Genomic DNA, 15420 nt, shown 5'->3' with positions numbered 1-15420 from the left:
GGGTTCCTAATGATCATTATTACACATAATAATGATCATTATTACATATATATTATATATATTATATAATTAGGTATATCATAAATATAAAATATTTTTAAAATAGGTATATAATAAATTTCCTCTTTTCAAAAAGAGGAAATGAAAGTCCAGAGAGATAAAGTGATTCGCTCAAAGCCATACAGAAAAGCAGGGAACAGAAATTCAGATCTCTTGATAAACAGTTCAGTGCTTTTCTTTACAATACTTCATTTTTTTTATATATTCAGCTGAATTACAGAAACTCTTAATTTGAATAAACCTTGCTATTTATTTTCAAAACCAACAATAATGTAACACAATGCAATGGCTCCCAAAAAAATTGCCACATCAGCATATTTTAAATTCAGTAAATTTAAATTGTTTGTTTTGAGAATTTCAAAATACCCTTTAAAAAATAGTTCACTGTTGCAGTTGGGGTGCTGGTAGTGGTAGAATGCTGCAAAACTGTGTTTTCAAGTCCTTTCCTACCTCGCCTGGGCTATTGTAATATCCTTTTTAAAAAAACAAAACCCCCCAAACCCTCTTAATTTCCATGTTAGTATCAATACTCTTTATTAGTTCCAAGGCAGAAGAGCAAAAAGGGGTAAGCAATAGGGGTTCTGACTTGCCCAGGGTCACACAAGTAGGAAGTGTTTTGAGGTTAGATTTGAATTCAGGGCCTCTCAATCTACTGAGCCTCATAGCTGCCTCCATGCAATAATCCTTCTAGATCAGTGGTTCCCAAACTTTTTTGGCCTACCAACCCCTTTCCAGAAAAAAATGTTACTTAGCGCCCCCTGACACATGCTACCACCACCCCCTTACAGTTATTCACTGCCCCCAAATGCCATCACCACTCCCCTGGATCACTGCAGCAACCACCAGGAGGTGGTGGCACCCACTTTGGGAATCACTGGTCTAAATGGTCTTTCTGGCTCAAGTTTTCCCCCACAGTGCCTGTCCACCCTCCACTCTGCTGATCTTCCTAAGGCACAGGTCTGATCATATCACTCTTCTATTCAGTAAACTCCAGTGACTCCCTATTACATCCAAGATCAAATATAAAAACCTTTATTTGGCTTTTCAAGCCCTTTATAATCTGGATCCTTCTTACTTTTCCAGTCTTCTTATGTGTTACTCTCTTCACATAGTTTTTAAATGATGTTTGTCCACATTGCTCTTCCTCACATCTCCAAAATCTTCACGTTTCCTTTTTTGTTACATTTTGAGTTCTGAGCAGTTTTCCTCCCTTCCTCCCACTACACTAGAGAAGCAATTATTGGGAGTTATTTTGCCCAGATATAAGAAAATAAATTTAACAATGTAAGTGAAATAGAAGAATACTTACAAAAATATAAAGTTAAGAAAAAAATAGGGTACCTAAATAAGCCTATTAAAAATATTGAATAGGCTTCCTTTAAAAAAATTAATAAAAATCATGAGGACCAGATGGATTTATAAGTGAATTCTAACAAACATTTTAAGATCAACTAATTCCAATATAAATAATAAATTATTTGGAATAATAGGCAATGGAGTCCTGCCAAATTCCTTATATGAAATAGATATGGTATTGCTAGTGTTAATACACTTGAGAAAACCAACATATTTCCATATATCAGTTCTTTCTCTGGAGGTGGAGGTAGCATCTTCTACCATAGGTCTTTTGTAGTTGATTTAAATATGCATATTACTCAGAATAGTTCAGTTGTTTGCAGTGGCTCTTCAAACAATATTGTTACTGTATACATCTCCTGGTTCTGCTCTTTTTACTGTTCATTATTTTATGCAAGTCTGTTCATGTTTTTCTAAAATTAACCTGCTCATCACTTCTTATAGTATAGTAGTATTCTATCACATACCATATCATATTTATTTAGCCATTCCCCTATTGATGGGCAGTCCTTCGATTTCTAGTTCTTTGCCACCACAAAGAGAGCTACTAGAAATATTTTAGAACATACAGATTCTTGATTATGGTTTTTATTGTGGTATAAATTAGTATCCCATTTTTTTCAAATCCCCTCCAACATGTGCCATTTTCAACTTGTCTTAATTTGCATTTCAATAATCAATAATGATTTGGTAAAATTCTTCCATAAGACTAATAGCTCTGATTTCTTCTTCCAAAAACTCTTTTCATATCATTTGATGATATATCAATTGGGGAATGACTTATTCTTATAAATTTGACAAAGTTCATTATATATTTGAGATGAGAACTTTATCCAAGAAGCTGTCTATAAAATCTTCCCCCCTGCCGCAAATTTTCTGCTTTCCTTTTAATCTTAGGTACATTGGTTTAATTTGTACAAAACATTTTAAATTTAATGTAATCAGAATTATCCATTTTACATCTCATAATGCAATCTCTTATTATAAATTCTTCTGTCCATAAATCCAATAGGCAATATGTCCCATGTCCTAATTTACTGATATCTCCCTTTATGTATCTATTTTGATCTTATCTTGTTAAATGGTATAAGATACTGTGTTTTTTAAATAGGAATGAGTGTTGTATTTTGTCAAAATTTTTCCAGCATCAATTGATATGATTTTGGTTATTTTTTATTGGTATGATCAATTGTACTAAAAGTTTTCCTATAATGAACCATTCCTACATTCCTGGCACAAATCCTACTTAGTTGCAATGCATAATCTTTGTGATATAGTGCCATAATCTCCCGCCTACTATTTTATTTAGACATCCATGTTCATTCAGGAAATTGGTGTATAATTTGCTCTTCCTGGTTTAGGTAGCAGAACCATATCTATTTCAAATAAGGAATTTGGCAGGACTCCTTTGCCTATTATTCCAAATAATTCACTAATATTGGAGTTAGTTGATCTTAAAATGTTTGTTAGAATTCACTTACAAACTCATCTGGACCTCATTAAAAAAATTTTTTTAAAGGAAGCTCACTTATGGCCTGTTCAATATCTTTTAAAATCATATTAACTAAGTTTATCTAGTTTATTTTTTCACAAAACCAACTTACAGCTTTATTAATGCAATGGTTTTATTTAATCAACTTCAACTTTTAATTTTTAAAATTTATAATTTGGTATTTAGTTGAGGATTTAACATTTGTTTTTTCTACTTTTTTAAATTGGACATCCAATTCATTGATCAACTCTTTATTGATGTAAGCTTTTGCTGCATCTCATAAGTTTTGGTATGTTGTCTTATCATTCTCTTTAATAAAATTATTTCATTTCTGTGTCTTGTTCTTTAGCCTACTCATTCTTTTAAGATTAGGTTATTTATTAATTTATTAATCTGTTTTTAGTGAACCTTTACAGAATGTAATTTTATTTTGAAAAGAATGCACTTAATATTTCTACTTTTCTGCATTTAACTCTAAAATTCTTATGATTTAATATGATCAATTTTTGTAAAGGTACCATGTACCACTGAGAAAAAGGCATATTACTTTTCTATTCACATTCATCTCTCTCCAGATATCTATCATATATAACTTTTAGAATATTTTATTCATCACTTTTATGTCTTTCTTATTTTTGCTAGATTTACCTAGTTCTGAGAGAAGGTTGAAGCCCCCCTTCTATTATAGTTTTGCTATTTCCACCTATAGTTTATTTTGCTTTTTCTTTAAAAATTTGGATGCTGTAGCATTTCATGCATACATTTTTAGAGTTGATATTTCATTATCTGTGGTACTTTTAACATAATTTAATTACAGCTTCTTAAAAAACTGGCTAAATTATGAGAGATTCTACTCTAGCCCTTTATTTTTATTCTAGGTATCTCTTATTTTCAAACGTGTTTCTTGTAAACAATATTATCAGGTTCTGTTTTTTGATCCAATCTGCTATCCACTTCCATTTAAATGTGGGAGTTCTTCCCATTCACATTCTAAGTTGTAATGAATGATTTTGTATTTTCCTTCCCTCCTATTTTTCTTCACTTTTTAACCTATTTATACTATCTTTTTGCCTTCACCCTCTCAAAAGTCTAATTTATTTCTGACCACTGCCACCCTAATCTGTACATTCTTCCAAAAGTCCACTTGCCCTCCTATTTTTGTGTAAGTTAAGACTTTTAGACCCTATGAGATGTATATGTTATTCCCTCTTTAACTCAGTTATAAAATTAAATCTCATTAAAATGTAAGTTAGAGAGCAGGGAACATGATTTTGTCTTTCTTTGAATACCCAGCAATTAGCACAGTGCATGGCAAATCATATTTGAGTGAATAGGGAATGAAAACCTTTAAAGCTGGGTTTCACCCTAGCAAATTAAATGCTTATTTGTAATCTGCGCACTGCAGGATCTTGCATCTTTTATACCTCAGTTGTATGACTGTGAAGATATGGTTTGCTGTAGAAAACTGGCCATGAGAATCTATCTATTTTTCTGCTAATACTGTCTAAGGATTCTCTAGATTTATGTACCTCATTCTCAATAATCTTAGAGAGGCAAGGGTTACATGGTAATGTAAAAAGGAATTCTTAATCCCTTTCTTCTAATTTAACTGGGGACCTGTAGGTCCTTTTACTATAGAGATGTGTAAAGATATACCAGCCCACAGTGAAAGGAAGTAGAAACCAGAGATACAGGAAGTGAGGTAAGAAGGGGATATAAAAGGCCAGTGAGAGGAAAGAGAGGGGCTTTTTGACCTTTTTTGGGTTGGGAGGTAGTTGGAGATTAGTTGCTGGTGGTGTGGGTTGGTGGTTGGCGTTTAGTTGCTGGAATATAAAGGTGGGCTTTTCCGGGCTTTAGCCCTTAGAGGGCTTTTTTGGCTTTTGGTCTGGGCTGTTAAGAATTTTTTTTCTTTCTTGAACTTTTTGGTAGGTGGCTAGTCGTCGTTGACAGACTAATTGGATAGTTGGATTAAACATTTGGTTTTAATTGGGCTGGAACTTTGTGGGGTGGTTTTTATTAGCAGTAGTTACAGGCAGTTTTTGGTAGGAATTATATTAGGAAATTTTCTTTCTCTACTTCTTTCCAAACTTTCTCTCCTTTAATATATTCATTTTACTATATTCTTTTACACTATTTTAATTAAACTAAATTGTTAAATGATTAAAAGCTGCTCTCTTGATTTTGTCAAAACTCCTAATTTAACTCTTACAGTAGTTAGCTTGTTTCCTTGAATACTTAAAAAATTGATATTTCTTCAATTCTTCTGTAACCTTCCTTTCCTTTAAGAGATACGCTTTCTGAATTTATCTCTTTAACATGTATTTCTAGTGGTAGAATCCAAATTTTGTGGTCTTATCAATTATGAAACTACTATTTACTAACACTGACAAATTTATTCCATTTCATATCCTTCCCATTTAAATTATATATGCAATTATTCAATTATGCTTCAAAAAATTCAAATATGCAATAATTCAATTATATGCAAGTATATGCAGTTGGCTTTTTGCAGGCTTAACTTCCTCTCTGCTTTTCAAGGCTTTTTAGGACATATTGATTGTAATTTTATCAACCTCACCCAAAACATTTTCCAAAAGGGATTGGGCTCTAAACCAGTGTTGCTCTTAGCTGCCATGCCTTTGTTTAATTAAAAACAAACAAACAAGTATTTTCTGATTATAATGATTATAGAATTTCATGCTCATTTGAACTCTTTAAAAATGGTTAAACTTCACTAGGATTATGATTCTTTTATGTAGAAATGTGTAAAATGTTCTATATAGTAATTGTATTAGTTTTACAGTTAGTATTGTCAACTTTTTTCATCCCATAATGTATTATTACTTAGAAGTGATTATACAGAAAAGCATACTAATAAAAATCTGAAAATGATGCCAATCTGAATCAATTTCCTTCTATCTATTTCTTTTTTCAGAGTTAACAGATTGTTTGAGTAGGCTGGAGTTTTTCTTACTGCACAGTATATATAGAGCACTGGACTTGGAGGAAAGAACATAAATTCAAATTTGGCCTTGCTGTGTGACTCCAGGCAAGTGAACAGCCCCATTTGCCTCAGGTTTCTCATCTGTAAAATAGCCCTTAATACCTAAGGTGCTTGTGAGATATCAAATGAGATAATTGTAAAGCATTTGTAATATGGTAAGTGTTACATAAATGTGAGCTATTATTCTGACTGCATGCAAGGCATTATGTCATCTTTATTCTCCTAATCTGGTGATTGACTGTTCCTCTTTGTAGTCAATGATTTGACTTAATACAAATGATTCTGAAATGACTCTCCAGTGATCCATTTCTTGTTCAATCAAATTCTATTATTTGGAAAGTGTTGTTTCTTAAGAGAGAATGTGTGACCAAATTAATGGATTCTTTAAATTCAGAATTCTACTAAGTGAATTTATTTTAAGTGAGATTCTTTATAATGAAAGATTACCTTTCAGAAAACAGTAAAAATGGAAAACTATTTAACAGCAAGAAACATTGGTAGGCATTTTCAAATCTTATCATACAAAGGAACATAGTAAACTGAGGAATAAGTGCCACTGAATAATCCATACAGGTTTCTTCAACAAGCTGCTTTTTTACAGCAAGAGAAATTTTACTCTAAATGCATAGGGCTTGAAGAAACTGCATAATTTTTAAAATGACTAAGCAAATGTGAAATAAGACCTTTCAAATACAGATTTCAGTAACACACAGTTTACATACAGTAATAATTTATTCTAAAATGTTCATTTAGTTTCTGTTGAGACATAACCCAGGTCTCATTAATAAAAGAGCAGCCATCTCACTTCAAATACCAGAATATACAACAAGTTACAGCATAACAAAAATTAATTCTACCTACTTTCAGATAAAATCTAATTCAGGTAAAATAATTTCATTCAAGGTTTTATTGTTACACAGATTTCCTTTTTTTTAAAAACACAAACTAGTGTAAATTTTTACACCATTGCTATCTATTTTGTGACCATAGAACTGTTAATCATTACTTCGGAAATTGAATCATCAGTTTCACTCATGCAGAAGAGCAGGCTGGGTAAATTTGTTCATCTAGAACCATATTACTGTGAATTTCACAGTCACATGATTAATTTCTGGATTAGATGGACTCACAAGTACTAAACTGAGTTGAGTTGTTTTTTTTTTTGCATAAATACCAATTTCTCCCTGATAAGTTTAGTCATTTTATAACCTAGCAATGATTGATACACAGCAATATATTGTACCCTCTATCTGTAATGTTCATTATTTTAAGACAAGCAATAATTAAAGGATCATGGTTTGGGATGCTACTTAAATACATGTAAAACATACTGTACAAATATACTTGCTTTACCAATTTTCCTCTAAACTATCAAATGTCCCTCCAAAATATGACCAGTGAAGACAAAGTATACTATTAAATATGGCTTCCAGAACAAAGACCCTCTAGCAAGAATCAATCTATTTACAAAAAAATTCTTAGTTTTTAAAGTTTCATTTGAAACAAAATTTCTATATAGCAGTTGCAAATAAAGCATAATTTTCTTCATTTTAACATTTTAGTTCTTTTAAACAGAAGTTACCAAATAAGACCCAGAATGGCGCTTAGGGCTTTGAGTTCCACTAGATTCTGTGTTTTCAGTTTTTGAATCTCTTTTTTTTGTGCTGTTATTTACTGGTGTAGGGATCTGAGATGGGCGGGCTGAACTGCTATCTGCACTACTTTTCCTAGGACTTGGATTGTAATTGAAAGGAGTCACCCTGGCAGCAACAGTTCCACTAGGTGAACTGTGCTTGCTTGAGCTGGTGGAACTGAATGGTGTACGCTCAGCAACAGAACTCTCACTAGTCTCTAGTGTAGGAACAAGATTGACTTGTCCTGATTTTGTTTCAGTAGCCTTTTTATCTGGGCTATCTACCTGTATAAAGGAACTCAGACGGTTTTCTAAGCCTATAGTGCGAACAGGAGCACTGCTGCCATTGCCCCCATTTAGTTTTCCTTGATTATCTTTTGACTCTTTATTACTAGAACTGACCTTCTCTGCAACATTATCAATCACTGGGGGTGTATTTCCAGTAGGAGATCTTCCTGATCTAGGGTTATTAATGGGGCAATCCTCAATTCTTACCCACACATCTTCTGTCTTGGAGACAGCAGGCGCCATTTGATAAATTAAAGTCTTAGAATCAGCACCATTTGTAGTACCTGAGGAAGTAACCTGGGAAACATTACTTATGAGAGTAATTTCATTTTCTTTTATTTTTCTCCAAGTTCCTTTTGCTGGTCCTTGGTTTTCTTTAGTTTGTTTTGTTCCCAGAAGTGAACTTACATGTTTTTCATCTTCACTTTTTGCTTTTTCACTGGATTCTGATGAAGCAGAGAGAATAGAGGAGGAACTTCCAGTTCTTCTCCAAGTGCTTACACGAGGAAGTGATGAGGAATGCTTACTGTGCTCACGCTTCCAAGTTCCTGACCTATTAACTGGAAGTCTAGAAGGGCTCTCAGAATGGGAACGTGCTATATCATGGCGCTTTGTTGATCTTCCATCATTAAACTCTATAGAAGGATTAAGATTAGGTGGGAGTTTTTGCCAACTTCCAGTCTGAATGGATGAATTTGTGGATAAAGACATATCAGGAAGGGATGGACTTAAAATTGGAGTCTGTACCTGGGATTTAGTAGGAGAATCTGGTCTAGAAGATGAAGACAAAGATTCAAGTGATGCAGACTCTTCCAATTTTCTCCTTAGCGTTGGGCTTGGAGTTTCTTTGATGAAAGTTGACTGGCGCACTAAAACAGGTCTTTCTGATCTGTCAGATTCACTTCCACTAGACTTGGTTGAAGACATCCTAGAAAGTTCAACTTTTTTATTAGTTCCATTACTGTTATTTATCTGATTTAGTCCTTTAGATGCAGACTCACTTCTGGGAATATTACTGGTATTCTTAGATAAACCTGTTTGCTTAGTAAGGTTTTGCTGGCTCATCTGTCTTCCTGGAGATGCATATATTTTCCCAGAACCTGAGGACTTAGTTGAAGAAGTACTGGGGGATGATGTCCGTGGCAGTTGAGACAATTTGTTAGGAGGACTTATTCCATTTCTACCAGGAGAAATTGAGTTTCGTCCTGGAGACTGCATAGGTCTACTTAATGGTTGCTGAGATGGTCTTGAAGGAGTTGAATCTCTAGATCCTGATCTAGAAGGTCCTTTACTTGAACCACCTGGTTGGGATGTCTGCCTGGTCACAGGACTTAATTCTGTTTTCACTGATGGCTTAGCTCCTCTAGAAGTACTGGATGCTGGTCCCTCATTGGGGCTTTTGGAAGCTGGGGTTTTGAGGGATGAGCCCTTTTTGGAAACTGGACTTGTACTTGAAGAGCTGTTTCGGATTCCTGGAATGTGAATCATTGTTCTTCCTCGAGAAATTGAAGGCATATTTGTTTGTTGGGGTTGTTTCAATTGGCTTGAAACTTCTGAATTAGAATGAACTTTTCCAGTGATCAAACTTTTATAAACTTTCTTTCCTCCTTTGATTCCTTTATTTTCAGACTCTATTTTTTTAGTTTCCAATGTACTTTTCTCCCCAGGCTTTAGAATTCGCGGCCCTTTATTACTTGTAAAGGGTTTATCCTCTTGATCAGGTGTAAGATGAAATGGTGATCCAAGAGAAATTCCTGATTTTAGTGAAAGAATGGAATCAGAATCAGATGAAGCTTGTCTAGATAAACAAGCAGCAGCAGCAGCTTGATGTAAACTACTCACTATAGAATTTGCACCTTCTTGAATAGCTTTCCAATCAAAGTTCTCTGAATCAGGAGAAAAACCATGCTCTGAATCTGGTCTCTGTATATCTCTCAAATCTAGTGTCAAATCTTCTGCTAATATACCAACCATGTTTCTAGGACCAGGTTTTTCATCATCACCTTTGAATCTTGAAGGCCTTTTCTTTTTTGGCATTGCAGAACTGATACATTCCTGCAAAAGGTCATCTTCAGAATCTATACTAAGAGAACTAAGGGAACTGTTTCTTGAAAAACACACTGGAGTATCTTCAACATGGAATGATTTAGGAGCATAACCTGATGTCTGAGGTCTATTTGGTTCCACCTGTGAGTCAGGTGGTTCAGTCGGTTTAGTAGGCTCACTTTCTTTGTTATTGTTATTTTCCTGGTCAATGTCACTAAGAGAACTCAGAGATGAATTACGAGAAAAACAAACTGGGGTATTTTCAATTGCAAAATTCTGTAACTTTTCATCTGTAGCTGCTCCTCGGTCTGGCATATCTTTGGATGACTGAGGAAAAGTGGACTGCTTTTGCAGCAAGGGTTTAGATTGGCCTCGATCTATTGGATGTTTTGTACAAATCTGTGTTCTATTATCTGACTGTTGATTTGATGTTAGCTCTATATGATTACTAACTTTAGCTTCTGTTTCCTTAGCTTCTTTTCCTTTCAACTCTGCCTTTTCCCTAGAAAGGTCAACATCATCATCATCGAAATCAAGAGAACTCAAAGAATCATTTCGTGAAAAGCAGTAAGGAGTTCCTTCAATGGGCGTATAGTGATGTGGAGAATCAAAAGTAAAACTTCCTCTCACACGCTCTTCATTATTTGGAATCTTATCAATAAAGTCTCTTGAATTGTTTTTCAGGATTGGTTTCTTTGAATCTTTGTTATCTGAGTAAGATCTCTCAATATTCAAATTTTTTGATTCTGCATTTTTTCTTATACGATTTCTATATTCAACATTTTGTGGCATTGGTTTTACTGGTGATGTAGGTTTCTTTTTCTCACTGTCTAGTGGGTTCTTACTATTTCCAGATGAAGATGTGGAAGCTTGTTGAATCTGATCCATTATCTTCTTTACACGGAAAGGCTTGTGACTCTTTCCTTTAGGCATAGCTGAATTAATGCATTCAGCAAGGATTTCACCTTCTTCTGTTTTGTTGTCATCTAATGCAGAAGTATTTACATTTGAAATTTTTCCTATTTGAATGTCATCTGTACTTCTGCCTTCTGTAGGAATGGTATCCCTTTTTTCAAAATCTCCTAATTGTGCCCTTGTACTGGTGCTTTCTACACCAGTCAACTCATTTGGAGGCGATTCTATCGTGAGATCACTTAGAGATGTAGCTGTGGAAAAGTTTATAGGTGTGCCTTCTACACAATATACCCGTGGCATATCATCTCCAGGAGTAAAACTAACATGTTTTTGAGCATGCAACCTGTTTTGTGAAGGAAGAAGTTTGTATATAGGCAACTGACTTGGTTTCCTGGCCACTGGAGGTGGTATTTTTGAAGCAGGTTGGGAAGGCTTTTTGGCTTTATGTGAAGATTTTGTTGGCATAGCAGAAATAATACATTCTTCTAATATTTCAATATCATCATCATCTGAGTCATCCAGTATATCTTTCTCGGATTCAGTAGGCTTCTCTGTTTTTTTCTCCTTGATTTCACTTATATCTTCTAGCTGCTCAGGCTCTGTTTCATTTCCATGGTCATTTTCCTGCACAGGGGGCATTAATCTTAATTCTACATCTTTTTGTATAAAAGGTTCATCAAGACTCAGAGCACTTAAACTAGATGAACAAGAAAATCCATCAGGAGTACTTTCTGTAGCAAAATGTAACAAGGTGTCAGCATCAGGTAGCACCTGGACTCTTTGAACAGCAGCATTTACAGCAGCTTGCCTAGGTCCACTTTCTCGCTTTTCAGTGTTAGGTATTTTACTTTTTGTTGTTTCTCTTTTAGTTTGTACTGTTTGAGGAGGAGGTGGAGTTTTACTTCTACTTGGTGGCATGGTTTGTCCAGGACTATCTGGAAGATCACTAGGGCTTATAATGCCACTTACCATTCCACTGCAGGGTTCACTTTGGACAGAACTTGCAATTGAACGACTCTCAAAACTATCAAGTGAACTGACAGAAGTACATCTGCTAAACATGAGCGGAGTTTCTTGAACATAATGCTCTGGTGGACTTTTGGGTGTCTGAGCACCACTTTTGGCTGGAGATTTGGCACCTGAGGAAAATTCAACAGCTTTATGTCTGGTTGAGTCTGAAGGAGATAAACTTGTAGTTTGGAGTCTGCTGGCTTTGGTTTGAATATGTTGTGATGTTGATGGCACTTCACTTACTGTATCATCAGTTGATACACTTCCACTGTTTTCTTTCAGTTCTGCTATCTGTAGGCTATTGGTAGTCTCTGTCCCTTGGGTTGTCTGATCACGTCCTATTTCATCTTCAGCAGATGACAAAGAAGATAATGAACTACACCTTGAAAAACATATTGGTGTATCTTCCACGCAGTAAGTCTGTATTGTTTCCTGGTTAATAGAAGGAGCTTTACAAGAGGTCGTTTTCTGAGTGTGACCACTTCTATTCTGTGCTGAACTTGGAAGAAGTTGATTCTGCCTTTTGGTACTAGCTGAAGCAGTTGATGTATTCCCACCACTTGAGATGTGATCTGTTTTATTACTTTGTACAGATGAGCTCTTTGAGAATGAAAAAGATGGCTTCTGTGAGGAGGGAGTAATATCTGCTGCATACTTTAAACTATAATCAATAGGTTGATCTGCATGATGTTCTTCTTCATTATATTTTATGCTATAATTTGTGGGTCTGTCTTCTTCCTCATGCTGTTCCTCTTCAGAATAACGTTCACTATAGTTGGTTGGTTTATCTTCATCATAATCATCCTCATGACACAAAGACTGGTTACCTTTCTGATTAGTTCCATGATTTGAACTCACTCGATTTTGTTCTGAACCACTGGCTCCCCTTGATCTATATGGAGAAACACATTCTTGCTGTCCAAAACATGACTGAAACTTAATATGCTTATCATCAGTGCTTTCGCTATATGCAGAAAAGGGTGTGTTTTGACCCCTTGGCTGTCTCTGCTCATTTTGTTTGATTTCATCTTCTATTATATGTTTTGGTCTTGCCCACCTCTCATTCTGTGAAGGACTCTGTCTTCCAGAATTTAACTGTTCATCCGAATATTTAAGGCTATAATTTATTGGGGTATCTAATTCTTCATCATTATCATCCATATGATTTGCACTATGAATTTTATGAGCTAAATCAGCTGGATACTGCCCATAACTACAAAATTTACTTTCATCATCTTCAGAATAGGATTCAACAGAGGGTTTCATTTGACCTCTTTTGCCATAGCCATCACTGCTACTTACACTATTTAAGCTATCATTTGAAGATCTTTTATATTCAATTTTGGTATATGGCATAGGACATGTTCTGTTTGAATTATCTGATTTGGTAAAGTTGTAAGTGTTTGAATGTGAATGGGCAGCAGATGCTCTTCTTAATGTGCTTCTCTCTTCTGCTACACAATGTAATTCTGTTGTAGATCCTGAACTTTGGTCTTCTTGTGCATGAATTCCTGATACTTCTTCCATGACTTTAGCAATCTGTGCTGTAGTGGTAGAAATCTGCATTCCTATACGCTTTGAAGGATTTCCAGAATTTTCGGTTGCTAGATGAAAGGTGCTTAGTCCAATTCCTCGTTCTCTGTCTAGGCTCCGATCTTTTTCAGAACGAGAGCTTTCCAAACTCGTCCTTGATGAAGAGGATCCAGGCAATACTGTATTATTCAAATATGGTGAAAGTACAGTCATATTTCCAGTATTAAAATTGTCTGACCTACTGTCATCATGACGATTAATATCAAAAACATATTCACCATATAAATTTTGCTTATGTCTCTGTTTATTACGATGAGATGTCTTGGGACTTAAATTGTCAATATTATCAAAAGTCTCAGATAAATGTTGAGCATCTAATTCTGCTTCCAGTGCTTTCTGCTTTCTAACATGAAGAGATGGCAAGCTTGAACCAGGAGACATAATATTGGCATCTTTATACTTTGCAGGTCTGTTTGCCATTAGGTTCCTTAATGCAGCAGCACTGCCCATAGCAATCATTTTGTGCTTTGAGTGAATTAGGTTCTTAAGCATACTAACTGCCCCCATGTCCCATAATGCTTCTTGGTCTTTAGTATTTCTTGCTGAGAGATTCCACAAAGTGCCGCATGCATTGCTAACTATTGTCAAACTATGAGACTTTAAGTGCTGTAGCAAAGTCTGTAAGCAACTGTTTTCTCTCAAGATTTGCCTAGAATAAAACAAAAACAGTAAAGCAAAAATTATTAAGGCCACTTTAAATAATGTTTTAAGCAATATAAACAAAATTTTCAGTTTGGACCTCTTACCAATCTTTTAAAAAATGACATTAAGATTACTTTATAATAGGCTAAATAATCTTTGAATCACACAAACATCCCACAAATTTTTGGTTGTTGCCTTCTTTTCTCCCCTAAAGTTTTCTTTTAAAATAATTTCATTGACCAGATAAAGTGAAAGAAATGAACAGTGCAATGTAAAAATTCTGTTCTATCATCTCACTCATTCCTCTCAAGCCCAGTTTTCTTTTTTCTTCTTAAGTGAGTAGACATTTTTACTTTATTCACAGATAACATTACTTTCAAATTAAGTAATAAATTCAAAAGCATGATTGGAAGGGACCACATAGTCATTTAGGTGTGTATACATACACAAAGGATAAGAGATTTTTAGCTTGGAAAGTATGAATTTGTTTTTAAAAAATATTTTTGAAGTTACATTTTTATATAAATTGGGTTTCCTTTGTAAGCTTATGTATCTTTTATTTTATGCATTTAAAAACATTATTCTGGAAAGGAGTCCAGAGGCCTTACCAGTCTGCCAAAGGCATCATGACAAAAAAAAAAAATCAAAATATAAGGATTAGCTATTTCGATTTCCTAGAAGGGGTGGGATAAATGAACAGGCAAACCTTCATACTTGCAGATAGTGTATTGAGGATTTTTAAGTCATGAATTTCTTATCATTTTAGAAATGTCGCACCTCCCACATTTTCTTTGATTTTGTAGGTCTGCTCCTTTTGGTACTATATATTTCTTATAATATAATATATATTTCTTATAATATAATATATATTTCTTATAATAAAGCACTTGTTTATATATATACATATGGATGTACATGTATATTATAGATATTTAAAAGTTTGTATAAATGAAATTAATTTTATTTTGAGAAATTTTAAAACTTTTTTGGGGATAACTAGATATTCTGCCAGGAGGGAAATAGAAGACTAAAACTTAAACTAGAAATCCTTACCCGATATTCTTTAGTGCAATTAACTCTAAGCCTTTTACTTTTTTTGGCTTGATAAAATAAGAACCTGGTGAATGCTAATATTTTCATTGTCAATGGGCTTTTGACTTGGTTGGTGAGGCATTTCTCTTAAATGTAGTGAGTTAGGAAACGGAAACTTGATTTAGAATCTGCCATACCAGTGAGTCTACAGTTTCCTATACTCTGTAAGGATATTATTCCTTACACCTTCCTCCTTCTTCTCTCATTTCCCCAAAGTTTATGACATAGGGGTTCTAGGAGTATGCTCCTAGAGTTTGAATAAACCTTCTGACATTCTACAGTCTCAGT

At 34.5% G+C, this 15420-nt stretch overlaps 1 protein-coding gene across 1 annotated transcript in view; it reads right to left on the bottom strand.

Moving 5' to 3' along the window:
* Nucleotides 1–6340: 6340 nt before the first annotated feature.
* Nucleotides 6341–15420, bottom strand: part of APC (APC regulator of WNT signaling pathway) — a 236043-nt gene continuing 226963 nt past the window's right edge. The window contains exon 16 of the mRNA XM_044662181.1: nucleotides 6341–14047. Within this exon, the coding sequence (XP_044518116.1) occupies nucleotides 7480–14047 (6568 nt within the window). The 3' untranslated portion in view covers nucleotides 6341–7479. The remainder of the gene's footprint in view (nucleotides 14048–15420) is intronic.

Source organism: Gracilinanus agilis, chromosome 1 (genome assembly GCF_016433145.1).
Source record: "Gracilinanus agilis isolate LMUSP501 chromosome 1, AgileGrace, whole genome shotgun sequence".
Classification (NCBI taxonomy): Eukaryota; Metazoa; Chordata; class Mammalia; order Didelphimorphia; family Didelphidae; genus Gracilinanus; species Gracilinanus agilis.
Note: the sequence above shows the minus strand (reverse complement) of the source record. Positions and strands in the feature narration are given on the sequence as shown.